Here is a 19,690-nt window from a genome sequence, read left to right as displayed (position 1 = left end):
GGATTCCAGCACTACTGATGAATCTAAATATTTTCTGCTGTAGGTTGTGACACGTCCCCCATGTAAAGATTGTATTTCATAGTGCCTTTAATACTATTCCAGACCACTGTAATACCCACAGTTTTTAATGCAGAAGGTAGATAAAATGTTCTAGACTCACAGAGGCATTTCAAGTCTACTGCCAATATAGTACTTAATCTCTTAATTTACTATTGAAAACATTTCAGAATCTGGAGTTACATATTTTCTGAGTTAGGTGGCTACATTTCCACCACTGAAACCTGCACATCTCAAATAATTTCAAATCATATAAATGCCCAAGCTGAGCTGCTGGTTCTAGACTCACCAATGTGATTTCTTGGGCTGTGATGATAAAGGAGGTCAACATCTTGTCTATCCTCTACCTAGTTCTGAAAAATTGGAAAGACTGCATCAAGTTGTAGATCTTGCATTTTTTATCTTCTGTCATTTCCTCCCTTACTGTCATAGACTGTTACAGCATGTTGGCCCACCGTTAACATAAGAAAGAAACTGGACTATGAGAGATTTTAGCAAGGCTTAGAAAGTATTGATGTGGATGGGTCAAACTGTTCCCAAGATAAGAGACATGACTTTGAGCCTACTGAAACCCAAGACAATAGCAAAAGTTATGGTAGAGCCCATGAGTCTGACAGACTGACACCTGGTGAGATGGAGATTCCTTCAGTGTCTCAGTAGACACCATCCACATGTACTTCACTCGCATTCTGCTCAGCAGCCTAATGTGCAGTCTGTTTGAAACAACAGCAGCAGTACTTGTCTGTCTCAAAGGAGCTCTGCGAAATTAGATTTATTAAACCCTGCTAAGTATCATGAGATTCTCACATGCAAAACATTTCAGAAGTGCAGAGTACTGTGCTCTAACAAGTGACCTCCTCTGTCCAACCAGTGTGTGATACACGCTTGTGAAGAAACATTTTCTGTTCTAGCACTTCAGAGATTTTTCTTTTTCCAGAGCATTTCCTGTGTTCCCCAACCATGTACGCGTTACAACAGTTCATAGTATCATAGTATCATAGTATCGTGCAAGTTGGAAGGGACCTTAGAGATCATCGAGTCCAACTCCCGGGATTTGAGCCCTTCTGTGTAGCAGAGCAGCATTTCTGCCACTTGTGCCACAGGGGGGATTCGAACCCCGGGCCTCTGGTGTTGCAAGCAGCAATTCTACCACTGCGCCACCAGAGTTCATGAAGAAGGGAAATTTTAACTAAAAAAAAATGAAATAAATCCTATTACCAGGGGGGGGAACAGAAATCCTACATGGGATAGACAAAATGTTTGATGGGCTTTCATTAATTTCCTTCAACAAATGAAACCAGGGTATCTGATACACACAGGTCTTACCTGCCTGATCTTGTCTATTGTCAGGACTAGTGACTGGCCAGAAACACACTGGGAAGACAGATTCGTGTGATTGAGAGCTGTACCTAATTCACTGCTCCTTGCATGTAGTTATCACAAAGCTATTTTCAGTGTTATAAACTCTACTGCCCATTTCCCATGAGTTTTTGTGTGGTCCTTGATGTACAGGATCACAGAATGGAGTAGTAGCAATACAGAGATGAAACAAGGGCAGAGCTGGGACCTTAAAGTTGTGGCTCCATAGCTGTCTGCTCCTACGAAGAGACATGGCACACATGGGATTTCATGCCCTGCTCATGTTGGTCAGATTCTTATGACAACAGGGTGAGCAACCAGTTTTTCACAGGCAGTGGACACTTCAGTACAGGACAGTCTCCATGTTAATAAATCCAGCAGCAGGATGGCAGATAAAGGTTTCCTGTCACTCTGGAAACTGACTATACTGGCATGCTTTGTTCACAGCAAACGGTGCAAAGCAGTTGCATCCAGCTTCATTTTCAGAGATGCAAAACCCATCACTTTCAACAAACAAAAACAAAAAAGCAGGCTACTACCACTATTTAAGTGCCAACATATGGATTTCAGTCTCTAATTGCATGCCCTATGTCTTGATTAAATTGCTGCCTGGAGCTTTGCCAAAACAGATTATTTCATTTAGCAAAAGTTATATCTACACTGCAGTTCCAAGCTATAGTGCATATCCCAAGGCAGCCTCAGGTGGTGCAGCCTTGGTACTATAGTACGCATAAACCAAGTTCATATTACACTGCCCTGCACTGCACTGAAACACAGCAGAGTACAACACTGAAACACTGCAGAACATAACACAGTCTTAGAATATCAGCTTCCTCCTGAATCTGTTACCTGAACTTCAGTCTTGCTGTTCATTTTGTCAAGATCTGATTTTCAGAATCAGACATTCAGGTCAGCACAGAAATGGCTTTAAAAATCAGGACCATTCTGGAAGTAGCCTGAAACAAGAGCACTTTTGAAAAATTAGTCCCTAAAGTCAAAACGTCAGAATATTGCAACTTCCAAATTTCCAGAGGAGTTTCTTGATATGAATTAATGACAGATACGGCTTCCTTGAGCTCCATCATCACTCACAGCTCTTGGGAATCAGTGGGTCATCATCTTCTGTGAACAATCAGACTTTCTTTTCTTTATTTTTTGGTTTGTTTGTTTTCTTCCATGAAAAAACCTACCATCTGCTTTCTGCCTATGAAATGAGGCAGTAGTTCTGTTTCCCTGTATGTAAACACCTTTGGAGCTTAAACTAATAGAAATTAATAAATAAATAAATAACATGCTATATTTCTTAGGACTATCTTTCTGTGAGGGCTTGACTATACACTGAATAACATTGCTTTATGTACAAAATTGGCCTTTTTTTTTGGGGGGGGGAGGGGGGGGGTATGGGGGAGGGAGGGAATTGCAGAATGATATGTGTATATATTCTTATTATGGTTTAGTTAAAACAAAATAATTCCTGCTAGAACAAACTAAGAACAGCAATGCCAGACCACACAGTTCTGCAATAAATGCTCTTGAACAGCTCCACAGAGGACATTCTTATCACCAAATCAAAGTGCTCCTTTTGAGTGAGGACATATGAACATCTGAATATATGGGCATATAATCAAAAGTTACGATTCACAGAAGCTAAACAATATTCAGACCATCCATTGCACTCTGGTGAAAAAGACAAGCATCTCAGCCTACCCCATTGCTTTATATCTTCTATTTTAAATGTCCACAATGAAAATTAAATCCTATTGTTCTCGTATAAGGCAGTTAATTGCATGTTACTGTCCAGCAAGATTAAGACTGTGTCAGATGTTATCTGAAGGGAAATAACTTGTTCAGCCACAGCATTTCCCACACCCTTAGGCAACACCACAGGGCACTATCCCATGCTTCCCTTGACAGTAAACCATCCAAGCAGTATTGACAAGACTTTATATTAGTTTAATCTAAAGAAAACCTTTCTCAGATATCAATTTTACTATGGCATGGATCAGCAACCCAGGCATAGACACCAACAGTCATGAGCCTACATCTTGCTACTACCACAGGAGGAGCAAGGACAAGGTCTCCCTAGGTCCTATGTTTCAGACAGCTCAGGGGATTGTGAAAGCCACTGTGTACATATGGTTAGGCAGCAGATTCTGATCTGGAAAACACCAGTTTGCAGTGGGAGTCTGAGCTACAGCAGGAGATTGACTGCTGCAATGTTATCTTAAAATAAAACATAATCCACATCTACAAAATCTCAAGAGATAAGGGACACCAAAAAGCAATAAAATTATTTAGGCTATTTTTACTGAGCTGTCTGTTTTGCTACTGACAACTTATTCTTTAAAATTTGCCTTGTGCTATATAAATCGCTCCAAAAGTAATGCCTCCTATTTATTTCCATGGAAACAGCATCTACAAAGACCACAATAACACTAACCAGTAGAGCAAATTCTCAGCTATAAAAAAATTATTTTTTAACTTAGTTGCCACATCATTAACCTTTGATTGTCCAAACACCTCTTATCAAAACTCACTCCTTATTACTTCCCCCTAGATTATCCTCTTCATTTCCAAAAATATCACCCTTTAAAAATGTTTTATTCCTCTTTATTGCAGGTGGCAAATTTGCTCAGACTCTTCCAGATCCCCCAGATAAGTTATGCCTCCACCAGTGCCAAGCTGAGTGACAAATCCCGCTATGACTATTTTGCAAGGACAGTGCCCCCTGACTTCTACCAAGCAAAAGCCATGGCCGAAATCTTACGGTTCTTCAACTGGACTTACGTGTCAACTGTTGCTTCGGAAGGAGACTATGGGGAGACAGGGATCGAAGCCTTTGAGCAGGAAGCTCGCCTCCGCAACATCTGCATTGCCACCTCTGAGAAAGTGGGACGGTCCAACATCAGAAAGTCCTATGACGGCGTGATCAGAGAGTTGCTGCAGAAACCCAATGCCAGAGTGGTGGTGCTGTTCATGCGAGGTGATGACTCTCGGGAGCTCATTGCAGCTGCCAACCGCTTTAATGTTTCCTTCACCTGGATTGCCAGTGATGGATGGGGAGCACAAGAGAGTATTGTCAAAGGCAATGAGCATATAGCCTCTGGGGCAATAACTTTGGAGCTTGCTTCCCATCCAGTTAAAGAGTTTGACAGGTATTTCCAAAGCCTCAGTCCATACAATAACAGACGTAACCCCTGGTTCAAGGACTTCTGGGAGCAAAAATTCCAGTGTAATCTCCAGAATCGAAAACCACACAAAAAGACTTGTGACAAACACTTCACCATCAACAGTTCTAATTATGAGCAAGAATCCAAGATCATGTTTGTTGTGAATGCTGTGTATGCGATGGCCCATGCCTTGCATAAAATGCAGCGGACTCTGTGTCCAAACACCACCAAACTGTGTGATGCCATGAAACATCTGGATGGCAAGAAGCTGTACAAAGATTATCTCCTGAAAGTAAACTTTACAGGTAATAACTTTGATTTCAGCGTTAACAGAATATCATTGAAATTAATGAAATATTCATTGGTCACTGCAACAGCAAGCTAAATTCCCTATAGCCACTAATTAGGGTTTGAACTAGGGTCACATCCAAGAAAGGCTACTCCTGTCACAGGAAGGGAGAACAATCACAGAACCACATGTCGAGAACACTAAGAATACAGATCAGGTTGGTGTTGTTTTCAGCAGTAGAAAGAGATGGAGACGGCAGCAGTATGTCTTGGAAATGTTACCATCCATCCTCTACACTTCTGGACACCAGTCTCCCTTTCAGTCATAGCCAGTTTGGCTTTTGTTGGGAACGTGTTGGAATCGGTGGTCATTTCACCACCTGCTACACTAGGCAGTTGCCTACTGTGACTATGCCAAGAGTTGGCCTTTTCCTTGTTCTGTTATGAGAATTTACATAGTATTTGGACTCTAAACAATGGCGAGTGCCCTTGAAATAGTAAAACAATGATTCCTGCCATAAAATCAAATAGGTAAAAAAATATCTAAATCTGTGGGACAGAATCATAATCTGTGCTAAAGATCTTTAAACTTTATGACCAAGTACAAAAAGTTAGATTAAAAACAAAATGCTCATAGACAGAGTGGGTGACCTGGTAGTGATATAAGCAAATTTCGCAAGGACTGGTTGTGTAGCAGTAGGCAGGTCTGTGTTTCCACTATCACAAATGACTGAGTTTAGGTTTGCTTTTAATATTACACCATATCAAGGCTAAGCAGGTCACAAGCATCATGCCGTCTAGCTGTTATGTGCCTAATTTTCTTCTGAAGCATTTTCTTTTAGCTTGCATTTCTATGTATTATTTAACTGATGTACGCCTAGCTGACCAAGCTGCTAATAAGGGAACATCACGCTGTGCTTTCTATGAGAACTAGCTCCAAGAGGTATAGAAGGGCAAATACACATTATACAACACGTTCAGTCTCAAGAGACCCTCAGTAAAAGTACAACATTAATACCATTAGAAATTATGTGAAACTGGCAGATTGGAACAGCATTTCATTCAGACTCACTATAAAATGCTATGGCCTCCCAGCATCTTACTAGCTGACTTGTTTACAGTATTCCAGGGCTTCCTGAATCCCATATGCCTTTTCTTTACCATAGAAATCAAGGAAGGGTAGAAGTGGCTGGTCATTTTCTGCATCTTACCTTATTCCACAGAAGGTGACTCAGGAAAAGGCAAGATCTTAGACATGCTCTGGTAATATAAGTGCAATCATAAGAAATAATAATGTTCTCAGAGAGAGCAGCTGGAATTTGAAATGTTTCAAAACTCTAATTTCAGTGTTGCATGCAATTCAGATGAAACAACACATGTGACCAGAGCTACATCATGTTTGTGTATGTTATGTTCTTATGTCTCTTCCTAAAGGCTGCTAAATGAGTAAGACTCATAAACAGAGGTATAGCCAAGGTACATATATCACACAAAGTGCTGTAACTGCATTTGATTTATCTATTAATTTTGTGTCTCAGAGAAAACAGCATAAAAGCCTTTTCACTGTTAGAGCCATGGAAAATTAGAAATAATCACCACGTCTCCTCCCTCTCCATATCACACTTAGAACGTAGGAAATATTTTGCTTACATTCATCCCCAAAGATATTTGACTATCTTGAGGTTACTTTGGACCTCACCTACCCCAATGTACTCACCCAGTGCATTCATTCAATTCAATAACTTGAACATCAATAATTTTGAAACATTATCTGATTTTTCTGGATTTAAGCACATACATTCTTCAGTCCATTGTTAAATATTCTTGGCTCCATTGCTTGATTCCCAATAATTTTTCTGTCATTAAGAGTTTTTTAAGCACTCAAACATTCTCCTACTCAGCATTTAGATGTAAAGCCAAGATATCTGCTTATTTCTTTGACCAAAACTCCAGGAATAGAAATCATCAAGATACAGACAAAAAATTTCACTATCATGTTGACTGAAATATATTTTATACTTCTTAAGAATCAGAAATTGAAGTTGCCAAGCTGAAGAATAAGAAACTCATTCAAATCTGTCATTTTGCAACTTTTAAAATGGAAAGCATTTTAGAATCGAATAAATTGCTTTAAAAGTCAATGTGGAAGTCTTTCAAACTCAAAACAAGAACCCAGTTTTCAGTTGATTTCCAATTTAAACTGTTAGAAATCATGGATAGTTCATTTCCAAGGGCTTTGTTCCATATGTATTATTATTGCTAGTTTGCAGCATGATTTGTTCATCCCCCATTGCCTTGTTATCAGTTCTCTCATTATGATGTTAATTCATGCTCTTACTGTCTGCAGTCTTTGAAACCAGATGAGTGATTTTTAAGTAGTGAAAGAATCAGCAAGTCTCCTATGGCTTCTTTTCAATAATGTGTGAAATTTTAATACATACAAATTTTGTCATTGATTTCCACAGGACCAAGGATTCATTCTTGCTATTTTCTGCTTGAAGAAATTCTCTGGGTATGTTGCTAATGCAACAAACATTTGATCAACCATGCTCTCATATTTCCAGCTCCAAAACTGAGAACACATCCTCAGTCTAGAGTGAGGAGAGCATGGATGCTACTAGCCCATCAGCTACCCTACAGTCAAGTCAAAATGATTTTTCTCACTTCAAATCATAGAATTGTTTGAGTTGAAAGGGATCTTTAAAGATCATCTAGCCCAACTCCCCTGCAATGAACAGGGGTACAACAGCTAAATCGGGTTGCTCAGAGCTCCGTTCAGCCTGATGTTGAGTGTCTCCAGGGATAGGGTACCAACCACTTCTCAGAACCCTTTTCCAGTGCCTCACCACCCTTATCATAAAGAATCTTTTCCTTCTATCCAATGCAAATCTGTCCACTTTTGGTTTGAAAACATTTCCCTGTGACCTATCCCTTCTTTAGAATGAGATTGTGATGCATACTCAATGAATGAATTAGGCAATAAGCAGAAGTGACAGCCATGTTTGCTCATACACAAATGGTGATTTAAGAGATGCCTTCAGTTCTGAAAGGTTTAGGCAGCTGAGCTTTGCATGCATAAACATGCACCAGGCAGCATCTTGTAACTTACCATGAAAACAACTGACAAATGAGCCAGAATGTGTTCACTCATCTTCCCAGTATACTCAAACACACTAGTTTGGGCAAATGACAGGGTTTCACTTATGTGATTAGTGTGACATTGTGCAATTTTAGACATTTACCTTACACACGTTAATTAATTCTAGTCATTCACCAATTATAGTTAATGGAGGGGATCAGCACTCACAAAGCGTGATTCAGCCCACATGAGTTATGATCTGCCCCTATATCTCTTTCACTTGACAACAGAAGGAGCTGAGCAACTGAGATTCTCACCTGCTGTTTGACTAAAAGCCTGAGGTAAGCCTCCCAGGCACAGCAGTAATGGGATCTGTAGGGAAATACTCAGGCATCAGCTGATAGTGTGGTAGGAGAAGAGAACTGGTCAGGATTTGTGCACTCCCATGCCACCTTTGCTACTAACATGCTGTGTGACAGGTATTTCATGAACACATCTGGGGTGCTACTTATTTCTCCCTGTTCCTTAAACTGAAATAACTGAATAGAAATGCAGTGTGGCATGAAGGCAAGTTGAAATTTCCTTCCTTATTTTCTGTGAACTACATTGAGCACATATTTTTTCTTGCAAGTCAATAAGATGTATATGACAAATGTGTTATCCTGATTCTTTTCTCTAAGGGAAAGCTGTTTATTCCCAGTTCTAGCAGCAGGACCTGAGAATACAAAGACCAGCCAACAAGTAAACATACCCACAGGATCTCAGTGCTTGTTTGGGCTTTCAAGGAGTTATATGCTGGTTCATCTATTTGACTTTCTTGTGCTCTTTGTTCCTTTCTGAGAGCACAAGTGCAGCATTTGACATTATGAATTGTGATGCTATTCTCCTGATAAGGAGACAATGGTTCAAGAGGCTGTTAGCTTGTATTGCCACAACAACAAAAAAGTGTCAAACTAAAGCAAAGGGCTCCATAGAAGAGAGTGAAGAATAAACTCAGAGGTCACTCTCAAGGAAGGCATAAATCTGATTGTTGGCCCCAGTAGGGGGCAAAGTTCCACATGCCCCTCTTCTCTGATGGATGGATACGTCAGTACAGCAATCAGTGCTAAATGTTTTAACTCGTTTAAGCCACTAGGATGAAACAAAAAAGAAGTACAACAACAGATGGGTACCAGTTTTAGGCAACACACACATTTACAGCATTCAGTGTCTTGTCCTACTTATTTCACCTTCCACAGCTAAAGGAGAGTCCATCAGCTTCTTTTTCTAGTTATAGGACAAGAGGCAATGACCTCAAGTTGTGCCAAGGGTGGTTCAGGTTGCATATTAGGAAGGATTTATTTTCAAGAAGAGTGGTGAGGCATTGGTACAGGCTGCCCAGGGAGGCGGTGGAGTTACCATCCCTGGAGGCATTCAAGAAATGTGTAGATGTGGCACAGAGGGACATGGTTAGTGGGCATGATGGGGATGAGATGGTGGTTGGACTAGATGATCTTAGAGATCATTTCCAATCTTAATGATTGTACTACTCCGTGTGCCTCCCTGTATTACATTCATCACGCTACTCTGCTGTAGTAAAGTCTACATCATCAGACCTTGCTCATACTGGGCAAAATTCTTTCCTGTGGGTGAATAGATTGATCATTTAATATGAAAAAGAGGTTGAAAAATTCAGGTCTGATTTGTCCCCTTTCAACCACTGGATTTTATGACACCATTTTTATTGCTGTCTGGCCCTACATTTCTCTGTGTGGTTAATTTTTCTTTCTTCGCTTCAGTCAGCATTCAAATAGTATAAAATTAAAACGTGAACTTCTGTAGTATCCATCCCATCTATGTAGGAAAGAGCTTAAAAAATTATGTTCTGCAACAGGCTGATGTCACCTCAGTTCTGAGCACAAGGGCACTGCAAGGTCCCTGCTCTGGCATTTAGTCATAAATATTTCCTGTAAATGGTCCACTCTAAGGCTCAGTGTCCTACAAGGCTGGCATGAACAAATGATGTGAGTGCTGTCACCAGCAGAGTACAGATGTAGTAATTTCAAAGGCCAGACGTAAATTTACAGCACAGTATGTCCATTGGTAGATATGCAGAATAAAGCTAGATCTGATATCCCAGGCTGTGCATCAGACTGCCCTGCTGTCCCTTTCCCCAGGGAGCTCCTGCTCATCAGGTCAGATCCTCTTTGCATCCCACATGCAGTCAACTGTAAGGTCCTGCTGAACTTCCTTGTGATGCTCATATGTAATATAAACCAAACCAACACTTTAACTTGAAGATGAATTGTTCATGGGAAAAAACATCCAATTCCTTCTGAATCATAAAGGTTTTCAAAGTATAATGCATGACAGATTTGTGGTCAATAAATCAATGCAAAAATAATGTGAATTCCCCAAGATACTCATTAAAAATATACGTGAAAAGGTTGTCTATGATTTGTAAGAAAAATTACTCCCTTTTCTCCCACCTTGTGGGATCACAGAAGCGTCATAGCATTTAAAAACTTGAAAGCATCCAAGGGAAGTCTCTGAAAGCACATTTGAGATATGCTGTTTCAGAGTAGAAGAGCAGTTGAATATAGAGTATTTTCCCATACTATTCTCTACATTAGAGTTATATTAGTACATATGCATGGAGATGTAGTGTGATTGTGACAGACATATCAGGTTTTCCTGATATCCCCATCTGCTTTCTCCTTCCTCCAACTTCCACATTGCAGATGTAGCTGCTCATGTGCTGTGTCTTTCTCTTGGTCTTTTCTACCTTAATGATTCTGTAATTCTATGATTCTATAATTCTATGATTCTATGATACATGCATATATAATTTTGAGTGTATAATATAGACCCATAATTTTTAGAGTAATATAGTTGAACAATAAATCAAGCCAGAACGGATCTCTGGAGGTCTTTAGTCCAGATTCCCATTCAAAGCAGGGTAACTTGCAAGATCAGGGCTCAAGACTCAACAGATGTTCAACAGGCTGAAATTAAAACAAAAAATAAATAAATAAGTAATCATTTTTATATGGAACCATTTTAACCTTTTGCTTAAGTTTGAGATATTGTAGTGGCAAATAATGGGATCTCCTCTCTGATCCAAATAAGACTTTATTTGCAATTTCTCTTGCCATGATGGTAAGCCAGTAACCTACCTATTAATGGGAGCTACTATCTAGTCAGAGATCATCATAAAACACTTCCTTTTCATGCTTTAATTTGGTACTAATATTTACACTAATTGGCTTGAGTGTGCAGGAGCAGAGGTTGAATTCCATTCTCTCCTCCTGAGATGAGCTCAGATGAGCTCCAACAGCAGAAGCTGAATTCTGCTGACTATTCCTTCCCTGCTGATTCAAGCACAAAGTACTTCTGCCTATTGCTGCCATTCTGGGCACTGAGCTTCCAAGAACAAGAAGAGGTGAAATGCAGCATTAGCAAGACACAAAGAAGAAATAACATTCCATAGTCCAGGGAGACTCTGGAAGGATGTTACATTTGGCCTTCACCCACCTGGGTGCAATTTCTGGAAAGCCTACAGAAGCCACAGTAAAATCTAAATCATTGCAACAGCATACTTAGGTGAAAGTGCCTTCACATCCTTAAAATAACAACCAGTTCTTCATTTCTGTTTCTTCTAATCTGTTATTTACACAATCACTTCGGTTTCACTATGAAAAACTGAACATAAACAGGCACCGGATCATAGAATCCTAGAATCATATAATGGCTTGGGTTGGAAGGGATCTTAAGGCCCATTCGGTCCCAATTCCCCTGATGTGGGCTGGTTGCTGCCCATCACATAAGGCTGCCCAGACCCCCATCCAACCTGTTTTTTTCACCTCCAGGAATGGAGCATCCATAACTTCTTTGGGCAACTTGTACTGCCTTGCATCTGACTTCTACTCAGCTTCATTCATATTAATGAAGCAGCCTCTAGACCTCTCACTAATCTATATATCACACAGTGCCATGGGGGTGTGTAAACGAGGATGAGATTAGACATTATGTTTATGGAACAACACATGATTTAAAAACTGAGGGATGACTTTCATTCAGATCACATATTTGAGAGACAGAAGGCTCGGTAACCTAATTTCTCTAAATCGCAGACTTTCTGTGTATGCCTGCTGTTAGCTTTATAATAGTTATTATTTCATCTTTTGTTCCACTGGCAAATGTCATGTGAATCCCAAGCACCTGGGCACAGTCAAGGTGCTTGGAGGTGCAGGAGGATGCAGGTAGCTTTTTCATCCCCCAGCCAAGCACACTCACTTTTCCTATCCCATAGGTCTCTACGACAGCTCTGGAGTACCATAGAATTCCATTCTTATTCTTCATACAGTTTGACCTGTGCAAGAATATACATGCAATTGGAAAGCTGCTATTTCTTGTGACCTTAAAGGTCAAGATATCATACCTAGAGTCTTGTTCAGGATTTCTACTTACATTTTAATATCTAATTTGGCTCCGAAAAGCCAACAGAATGACCATGTTCTGTTCTGTTAACTTCTATAGAACAGTACTTCAGCAGTTCCAGAAGTATTCTCAGTTAGTCTCACTCGCATGGTAAGAAGCTCAGGCTGCACTCAGTATTAAGAAGGATGAGGACAAGGACACAGGTAGTACTTTGCATAGGGATGCAACAGGACAGTGTGACACACTGGAAAAATAAACACTCTTCTAAGGAATTCAGGTGTGTCCAGGACTTTCACTGTGTCCCAGAGAAAAGGATTTTTTCAAAAGGAAATGCAAAACAAAAATAAATAAATAAATAAATAAAATCATACACTCAAAGAGTGAGTTCCAATAATAACACAATGCTACATTATTTTTTACCAAAACTCTTTCTCTTGGCAGCTAATAGTTATGCTAGAAAGGTAAAATTGAAAGCCGTCTTGCATAGAAAAATATTTTTTCTCCTTCATATCATTTCATTCCTGGAAGACATTTACTTTACCCAATAAAGCACATTGCAAAGATATTCCCAGGCTAATAATGACTTAATGGGATCTCATACCAAACCAGTATAGCTGCACTAACATGACACAGCCTTCAGCCCACCCCAGTGGTGCAATTTAGATGCAGATCTTGAACCCTACATCACTACATAACACATTTCCAGGCAAATCTGCCACAAGCTGACTGCTGTATTTGTCCATGTTAAACTGCAGTCCAGATGAGCATGTGAACCTATTTCAGCTTTCTATTGCCTTCAAATCTGTCGCTGCCTATTTCTAACTTCCAGTGCAGAAACAATGGCTGAGCCAAGGATTTGCAGATCTGAACATAAGTATACCTTTCAGATGTTTTTACCAAAAAAAACCTCTGTAAGAGCACTCTTCACAAACTGACCTTCTACATAATTCCCATCAACTGCAAGCTGGATGGACTTGGCAGAGAGATGTGTTCAAGGGTGACTTTCTTTCCCTTCCTCATCTATTAGATCCACAATTCTAAACACCTCTAAAAACATTTCTGCTTTGGCATCACTGCAATATTTATGGCTATTTTGTTAGCAGATACAGGATATAATGTAAAAAGATATTTCAATGCTGTTATCTGGGTGAGTCATTTCCTTGTGTTCCTTTCTTCCTGCCATGAAAACATATTTTGTCTGAGGATGAATACAAAATGAATACAAAGAATGTTAAAATTCTCCAAGGCAGCAGGACGAGCACACACATTCATGTACAGGGATATCAGAATCAGAGAAACTTATAAAAAAACTGTCTACAAAAACCCCTGCCTAGAGCATGGCTCAGTCGCAGGAGATATCCTTTGATTTGCTTTCTCACTTCTTGCTCCATACAGCAGCAGTCAGAAGCCATTCAGCTGTCCACCACTGGGATATAAAGAGGTTCAGTAGCAAGATTTCTCCAAATATAAGTCTTTAAAATTAAGGTATATGAATCATAAAATATTACTAAAATCATTAAGTTGGCTCATAGGGTCTGTGCAGCAAAACTCCCTTACTCTTTAGCCCACAAGAACAACTCAGAGCTGAGTGTGGTATTGAGAATGATGGCTGCCAATACACAACAAAAAGAAAGCAGAAGTTCATATACCTCCTGTTCCAAAGTACCAAGACCCTCAGTCTTGCATTCACTTTTCATCTCCTACAGCTTTATTTTTGTCATTAGAAGTCCATCTTTCTACTTGCCAATACATCCTCATACCTCTTCTACCCTAATGGCACACATAAATGTATTGCTTTTCCTACAGAAGTAATTCAAAAGTACTTCCGAAGGCTGAGATGCTCACTAAATGTGGATGTGCAGTCCTTTTTCTGCTCAGTTTCACGCAGAACATTTTCCTATTTTCTGTTTCACAGATTCCTGACCATTTGGCAGACAACAGAATAAGCTAATGCAGAAATTCCTTTGCACATATCAAATAGTTACCACTTCTGTGGCTGACATATGAGACTTGATTAAGAAAATATATTAATTTTAGCCAGAGGAGGAAAAGCTCTGTGCTGAGTGGAAACATGGAAACTATCAGAATGAGAAAACTGGGTGAAACACAGCCTTGAAGAAAGTCCTCACACTGAAAGTATCTGTCACAGAAATCCCATGTAATACCAGGGCTGAGAGTGTATGGATTTTCAGGATGGACTGTGATTTGTACTAGAGGCATCTGATGTTTCTTCAACACTGTGCCACATCACCAACCACACTCTTGTTTGGGAAGGTTGGATCAGAAAATACACACACATGCACACACTCAAAAACACTCACTGTTTTCATGCCTAATTATATCACTTGATGAATGATTGTTGATTTCACATTAGCAGAATGTGATGAACAATAAATCAAAAAGCAGTGATCTTTTTTCTACAGAAATGAAGGAGAATCTCATACTGTTTTGGTAGCAGCACTGATCAGTTACAGCATCCATGGGCATCAGACAGCCCCAGGAGAGAGTATTACTTCTTTCCATTTTTCTTTTGTTCCCTTTCTTACAGAAGCCACTGAAGTCCTTGTAACTGCTTGTTATCTCCTTTATCATTTCACCATACTCAGGATGTTTTGCATATGCTGTGTACATGTACTTCTCTCCCTTGATTGTGCCTTAGAATCTGTCTTCTCTTGTTTCCAAGGTTGAATTCATTTACTGATCAGTAGCTGACTCTTTGTGTGCATGCTTTTACATCTGGAGCCTCAAGCATCTTTCTCTGCTTCAGCTACAGATCTCTCCCACTCTCTTCCTTTGGGAATACTTTCTTTGTGATTCTTTACTTTTCACAGTTGGTCTCAAATTTACTACAAAACACGAGAAAATATATGATCACATGCAAAAGTGCATCAGGTGGACTTGCTGGCCTCTGCCAGTCTCAGCAGCAGTGACATAAGTACCTATACATCCTGTGACCCTAATGCTCTTGAAAACAAAAAACATGTCATCAAGTAAATTCTACCTATAGTCTCCAAAACTTCTTTTTTTTTTCCTGTAATGTTTGTGTATGGCCCTGATGGATGGAGCATCTGATCTCTGCACTGAGGTCTTGAACTCAGTTGAGTAGATTGGTCCACTGGGCAATGACAGACATCCACCAGATGGTGCCAATTAAGACAGGTGTGATGCTGTCAGGATTTGTAAAATAAATAAATAAATAAATAAATAAATAAATAAATAAAAGGAAATGTTCTGAAATAAGTATGTTAAACTCCTATCACATTTGCACATGTGTATGAATAAATAGATCAAGGTTAATAAATGGTCCAGTAACAGAGAGAATACTTTAGGCACTTTAGAAAACTTGGAAGAGGATTTGAGGCAGTGTTGTTAGTGTCCTCTCTACATCTCTGAAATACTTTATCAGTCTGAGCCTATCTTTGCTTCAACCATTAAACAGGCAAACAAATCAACATTTCTTTTCACATTTTTCCCTGAGGTCCAGTGATTGCTGCTGCTGTTGCTAAACTGATTCATTGGAGCAAAACATGAGCAAAATTATTATTTTTTGCTCCCAGCTTTATCTTTTGCTCCTGAAAGCAGAAGAATTTGCAAGCATTAATAGGACATGCAGATTGCATGTTGCGGAATAATGCACTCCAGTGAACAGTGATGATGCTGGGAGAGGTGATGTGCTGCTTTTGTAGCTGGTGTGTGATATGTGTGAAAAACCTAAAAAGACAAGGCATTCTTACCCTTCATCTAACTTTCTATCTCCTCACCGAAATTCATTGTTGGGAGAACCCACTTTTACATCTGGAGTGATTGACTCAGTATTTGGACATTCATGAGATATACTCTATTGAATACTGACTTAACCTGCCATTTTATTAGATACACATTTCTAGCTGTTGTATTATTGTATGGAAATGAGAAAAAAAAAAAAAAAAAAAGAAAATCCAGACTCAACCTTCTACAAAGATTGTCACACTTAATGTATGCAGGGGACTAACTGAAAGTACTACTTTGATGATTTCTCCATCACTGGCCAAAATTCAACCCTGACAGCTTCTTTATCCAATTTCTTCCCACTGTACAGGGGCTCTGTAAGAAATGTACAAGCCTGGGATAGACAACCTGGCAAAATTTAAGTTAAATAAATATCAACTGCTTTTTTTGCATGCATATTGTATTCACAGAGAAAAATGTTCCTCTGTAGAATCTTATAACATAAAATGCATGGAACATTTAAGCCTTCAGCTGAACTCCAAGTTTTCTTTGTCATCCATCAACATTTTACAAAATGTGCCAAATGCTATAACTGAGTTGCATAATACGCCTGAGCTAAAGATTGCTTTGTGCATTTCATTACAGCATTATTTCTTTATTCAAACTCCAAACAATCCTATGATGCCTTTATTTCCACAAAGCGTTCAATAAATTTAAGCTTTGGTTATTTAAAAAAGACGCTCTCCTTAGAATTCACTATTTCATAGTTTTCTTCTCCTACTGGAAATACAATTTCACTTGTCCAATTGCCCCATGATTAGTAATTTTTAGGGTGATTGCTGAGAGTTTGCAGCAGTTTCTTAACAAAAATAATAGCATAGAGTCATAGGATTCATAGGAAAAGTCAATACTTTTATTACACTGCCCACATAGCTGGGGAAAAAAAACAAGTTTTGGCATAATACATCTTTTTTGTATCTTGTCTTACATCTTCATCAGGGCATTCTGTTTCCGAACTACATATCTTTAAAGAAGGAAAAAAAATAACTCTCAGCAATCACTCTGCAAATGGATAGAAATGAGGCTTTTTGCAAAGTGAAATTGTGTTTCTAAAAGGAAATAAAAATCTGATATACCGAAGACCAAGCAGAGCTGTTCCTTCAAAACAATTGAAGGTCAAAATTATCGAGCAAATTTTCCAGTGACCTAATGAAAGGCCTTGTACCTGAAAGCTTGTGCACTTCTTCCATTTATAGACTGGTCTAATGAAAAATACAGGCTTGTAATTTTCTACAAGCCTGGAATTTGTTTAATCTTAGACCATCACATCTGCAGTGTTACTACTACTAAATGCTAACATTACAAGTAGTTAAATCTGTTGCAGCTCCCCTGATCTGGGAGTGTCTTCATATCATGCCAATTAGGAAATAACTGCTAGAGGGTCTATTTCAAGGTTCATTTGGTTCTGATGTCTAAGGGCAAACTATCTCACTGAATTATTCAGAGCACTGTCTAGAAATACCTCTCTAATCCTCAAATCCCCACAGAGGAGAGGATGTTTTAACCAACATCCTTTAATATCTTTAAAAATCTATTCATGTTTCCTTTAGGCTAAAAGGAAGAATGACAAAAGAATTTGTTATCTATTCAACATTTCCTTAGCCATCAGCTACTATATGCAATCTGGGGGATGCAACACGTCATGAAATGGTGCCTCCAAAACAAGATAGATTTAAGCCCCTATGACTTAATGTGGTCCCTCTCTTAGTACAAAAGGAAGTGAATTTAAAAAATAAAATTGAAAAAAAATCTAGCTTTAGCTATCACAGAGATGAATTGATGTTTAAGGCTCAGCACAGGTTCCCGTTGCCAAGGTTAAATAAGAATGTCCTTCATTCAGTTCAGGAGCAGGGAAATCCTGAACCCCCAAATGGCAAAAAGTCTCAAGTTCAGAAACCAGTGTTAATGGTCTAGCATGTGCCAGATAACTCACCAGAAAACCTATTTGTTCTTCAGATCAAGGTATTTCAAAAAATACCAAAGGCCAGCCCTGAATTTTCAGTTCCAGCTCCCAAGCTTTTGTATTGTCACCATAACAATGGCCATAATTCTTCATAATGGGATTTACCTTATCTTTGCTTACGTCTACAGAACAAGTAGTTGGCCTGCGGGAGGAGTTAGGCAGTTTAAAGTTACAGTTTAATTTCCTTTGTAATTGCAAGTTGATTGCTGGTATAAATTACCTTGCATGCATTTTGTGTCCTGTGCCAGCCATTTCCTAAAGTGGGTAATCTTAAATTAAAAGAGTGATATCAATTGAAAGGCATTGCTATGTTGGAATCTCACAGTTCATTCATTTCAATTATCAACCAAATAGACACAGAAAAAGAAAAAAAGAGGGAATAAAAAGCTTGAATGCTTTTGCATAAATGGTTAGGTTTTTTTTTTCTAGTGCAATTTTACCAAAGAACTTCAAGAAATTTTCTTAATTGCAGGGGACTCTTTTTTCTAATTTTTAATAGTAAAATATAGTGGTTAGAAAATACACACATGTTTTTGCTTTGCAAAATCCAAAGCCTTCGATAAATCAGAAATCCCCTTTTAATTCTCTACATTTACCTAAAAGAAATAGCGAATTTCTAATAAAAATTACATCTCCGCAATGAAGGTTTGTAGCTTAAAATCTAACTAATTTTCTCCAAATCCTAATGACACATCCAAGAGCTACACAAGCAAGGGAACAGCACACACCTAAAACTGTAAGACTTTATGTTCAGAGCAAGTGTTTTGTAAGGCAAGCAGGTATTTAGGGAATTTTTCACTCAGTCAAACTGAGAAGAATGACAGGATGAATAAAATTCTCTAATCTTTTATACCCTTAGTTTATCTTATTAGATGTATCTAAGCTACTTACTCTCATTATTGTTGCCAAAAAAACAAACAACAAAAAAAAAGTCAACAGAGATGCAATTCAGCTGATCTATCTTACTTTAAGATGACCCCTAGAAATGTCAGTGTTTTGTAGGATGGGATTGCTGGATACCTAACAAATCAGAGATGGTTGTAACAAGATGCAATCCCACAGCCCTCTCACACAAAATGTCCTTACATTGCCCATGCATCTATACATTTTCATGTAGTACACTTCTCCATCCTGTCTAAGATGTTTCCAAGTAAAACTGAGCCAACAGATAAGTTATTCAAATGTTTGTGCATATTTTTGAAAGAGAAGAGTCAGTGTTACATACGACCCAAACACATCCAGAAGTGATGGTGCAGAGCTTATTAGTGATTACTTGTCTGTGTGGAAAATGATAATTTAAGAAGTCCATTCACTAATTATTAACTGTGGAGAGGTGCAATCCAGAAACACTTCACTCCAAGCATCCCTTATGCTAACTTTCAAATTGCCAGATTTCAGTGTCCTTTCTGCCAATCAGGTGTGAAACCATCTGCGTTGTACTGAGAGAGAAAAAAGACTGGATGGATCAGGTCTCCATGACTTGGTCCAAATGTTCAGCCAGGCAGAAATAAGTCACTTGGACCTCAGAAAGGAGCATCTCACTAAAAAACAGAATGAAAAGACGTGAATTTTCAGGGTTCTTTGTGA

General features: G+C 38.9%; 1 protein-coding gene across 5 annotated transcripts in view; it reads left to right on the top strand.

Moving 5' to 3' along the window:
• GRM3 (glutamate metabotropic receptor 3) overlaps window positions 1-19,690 on the top strand; it is a 104,234-nt gene that overhangs the window by 66,885 nt on the left and 17,659 nt on the right. For all 5 annotated transcript variants that reach the window (XM_072329164.1, XM_072329180.1, XM_072329190.1 and 2 more), the window contains exon 3: window positions 4,036-4,891. In XM_072329164.1, coding sequence (XP_072185265.1) covers window positions 4,036-4,891 — 856 coding nt within the window. The remainder of the gene's footprint in view (window positions 1-4,035; window positions 4,892-19,690) is intronic.

The sequence above is a fragment of the Excalfactoria chinensis genome, chromosome 1, assembly GCF_039878825.1.
Source record: "Excalfactoria chinensis isolate bCotChi1 chromosome 1, bCotChi1.hap2, whole genome shotgun sequence".
Taxonomy (NCBI): Eukaryota; Metazoa; Chordata; class Aves; order Galliformes; family Phasianidae; genus Excalfactoria; species Excalfactoria chinensis.
Note: the sequence above shows the minus strand (reverse complement) of the source record. Positions and strands in the feature narration are given on the sequence as shown.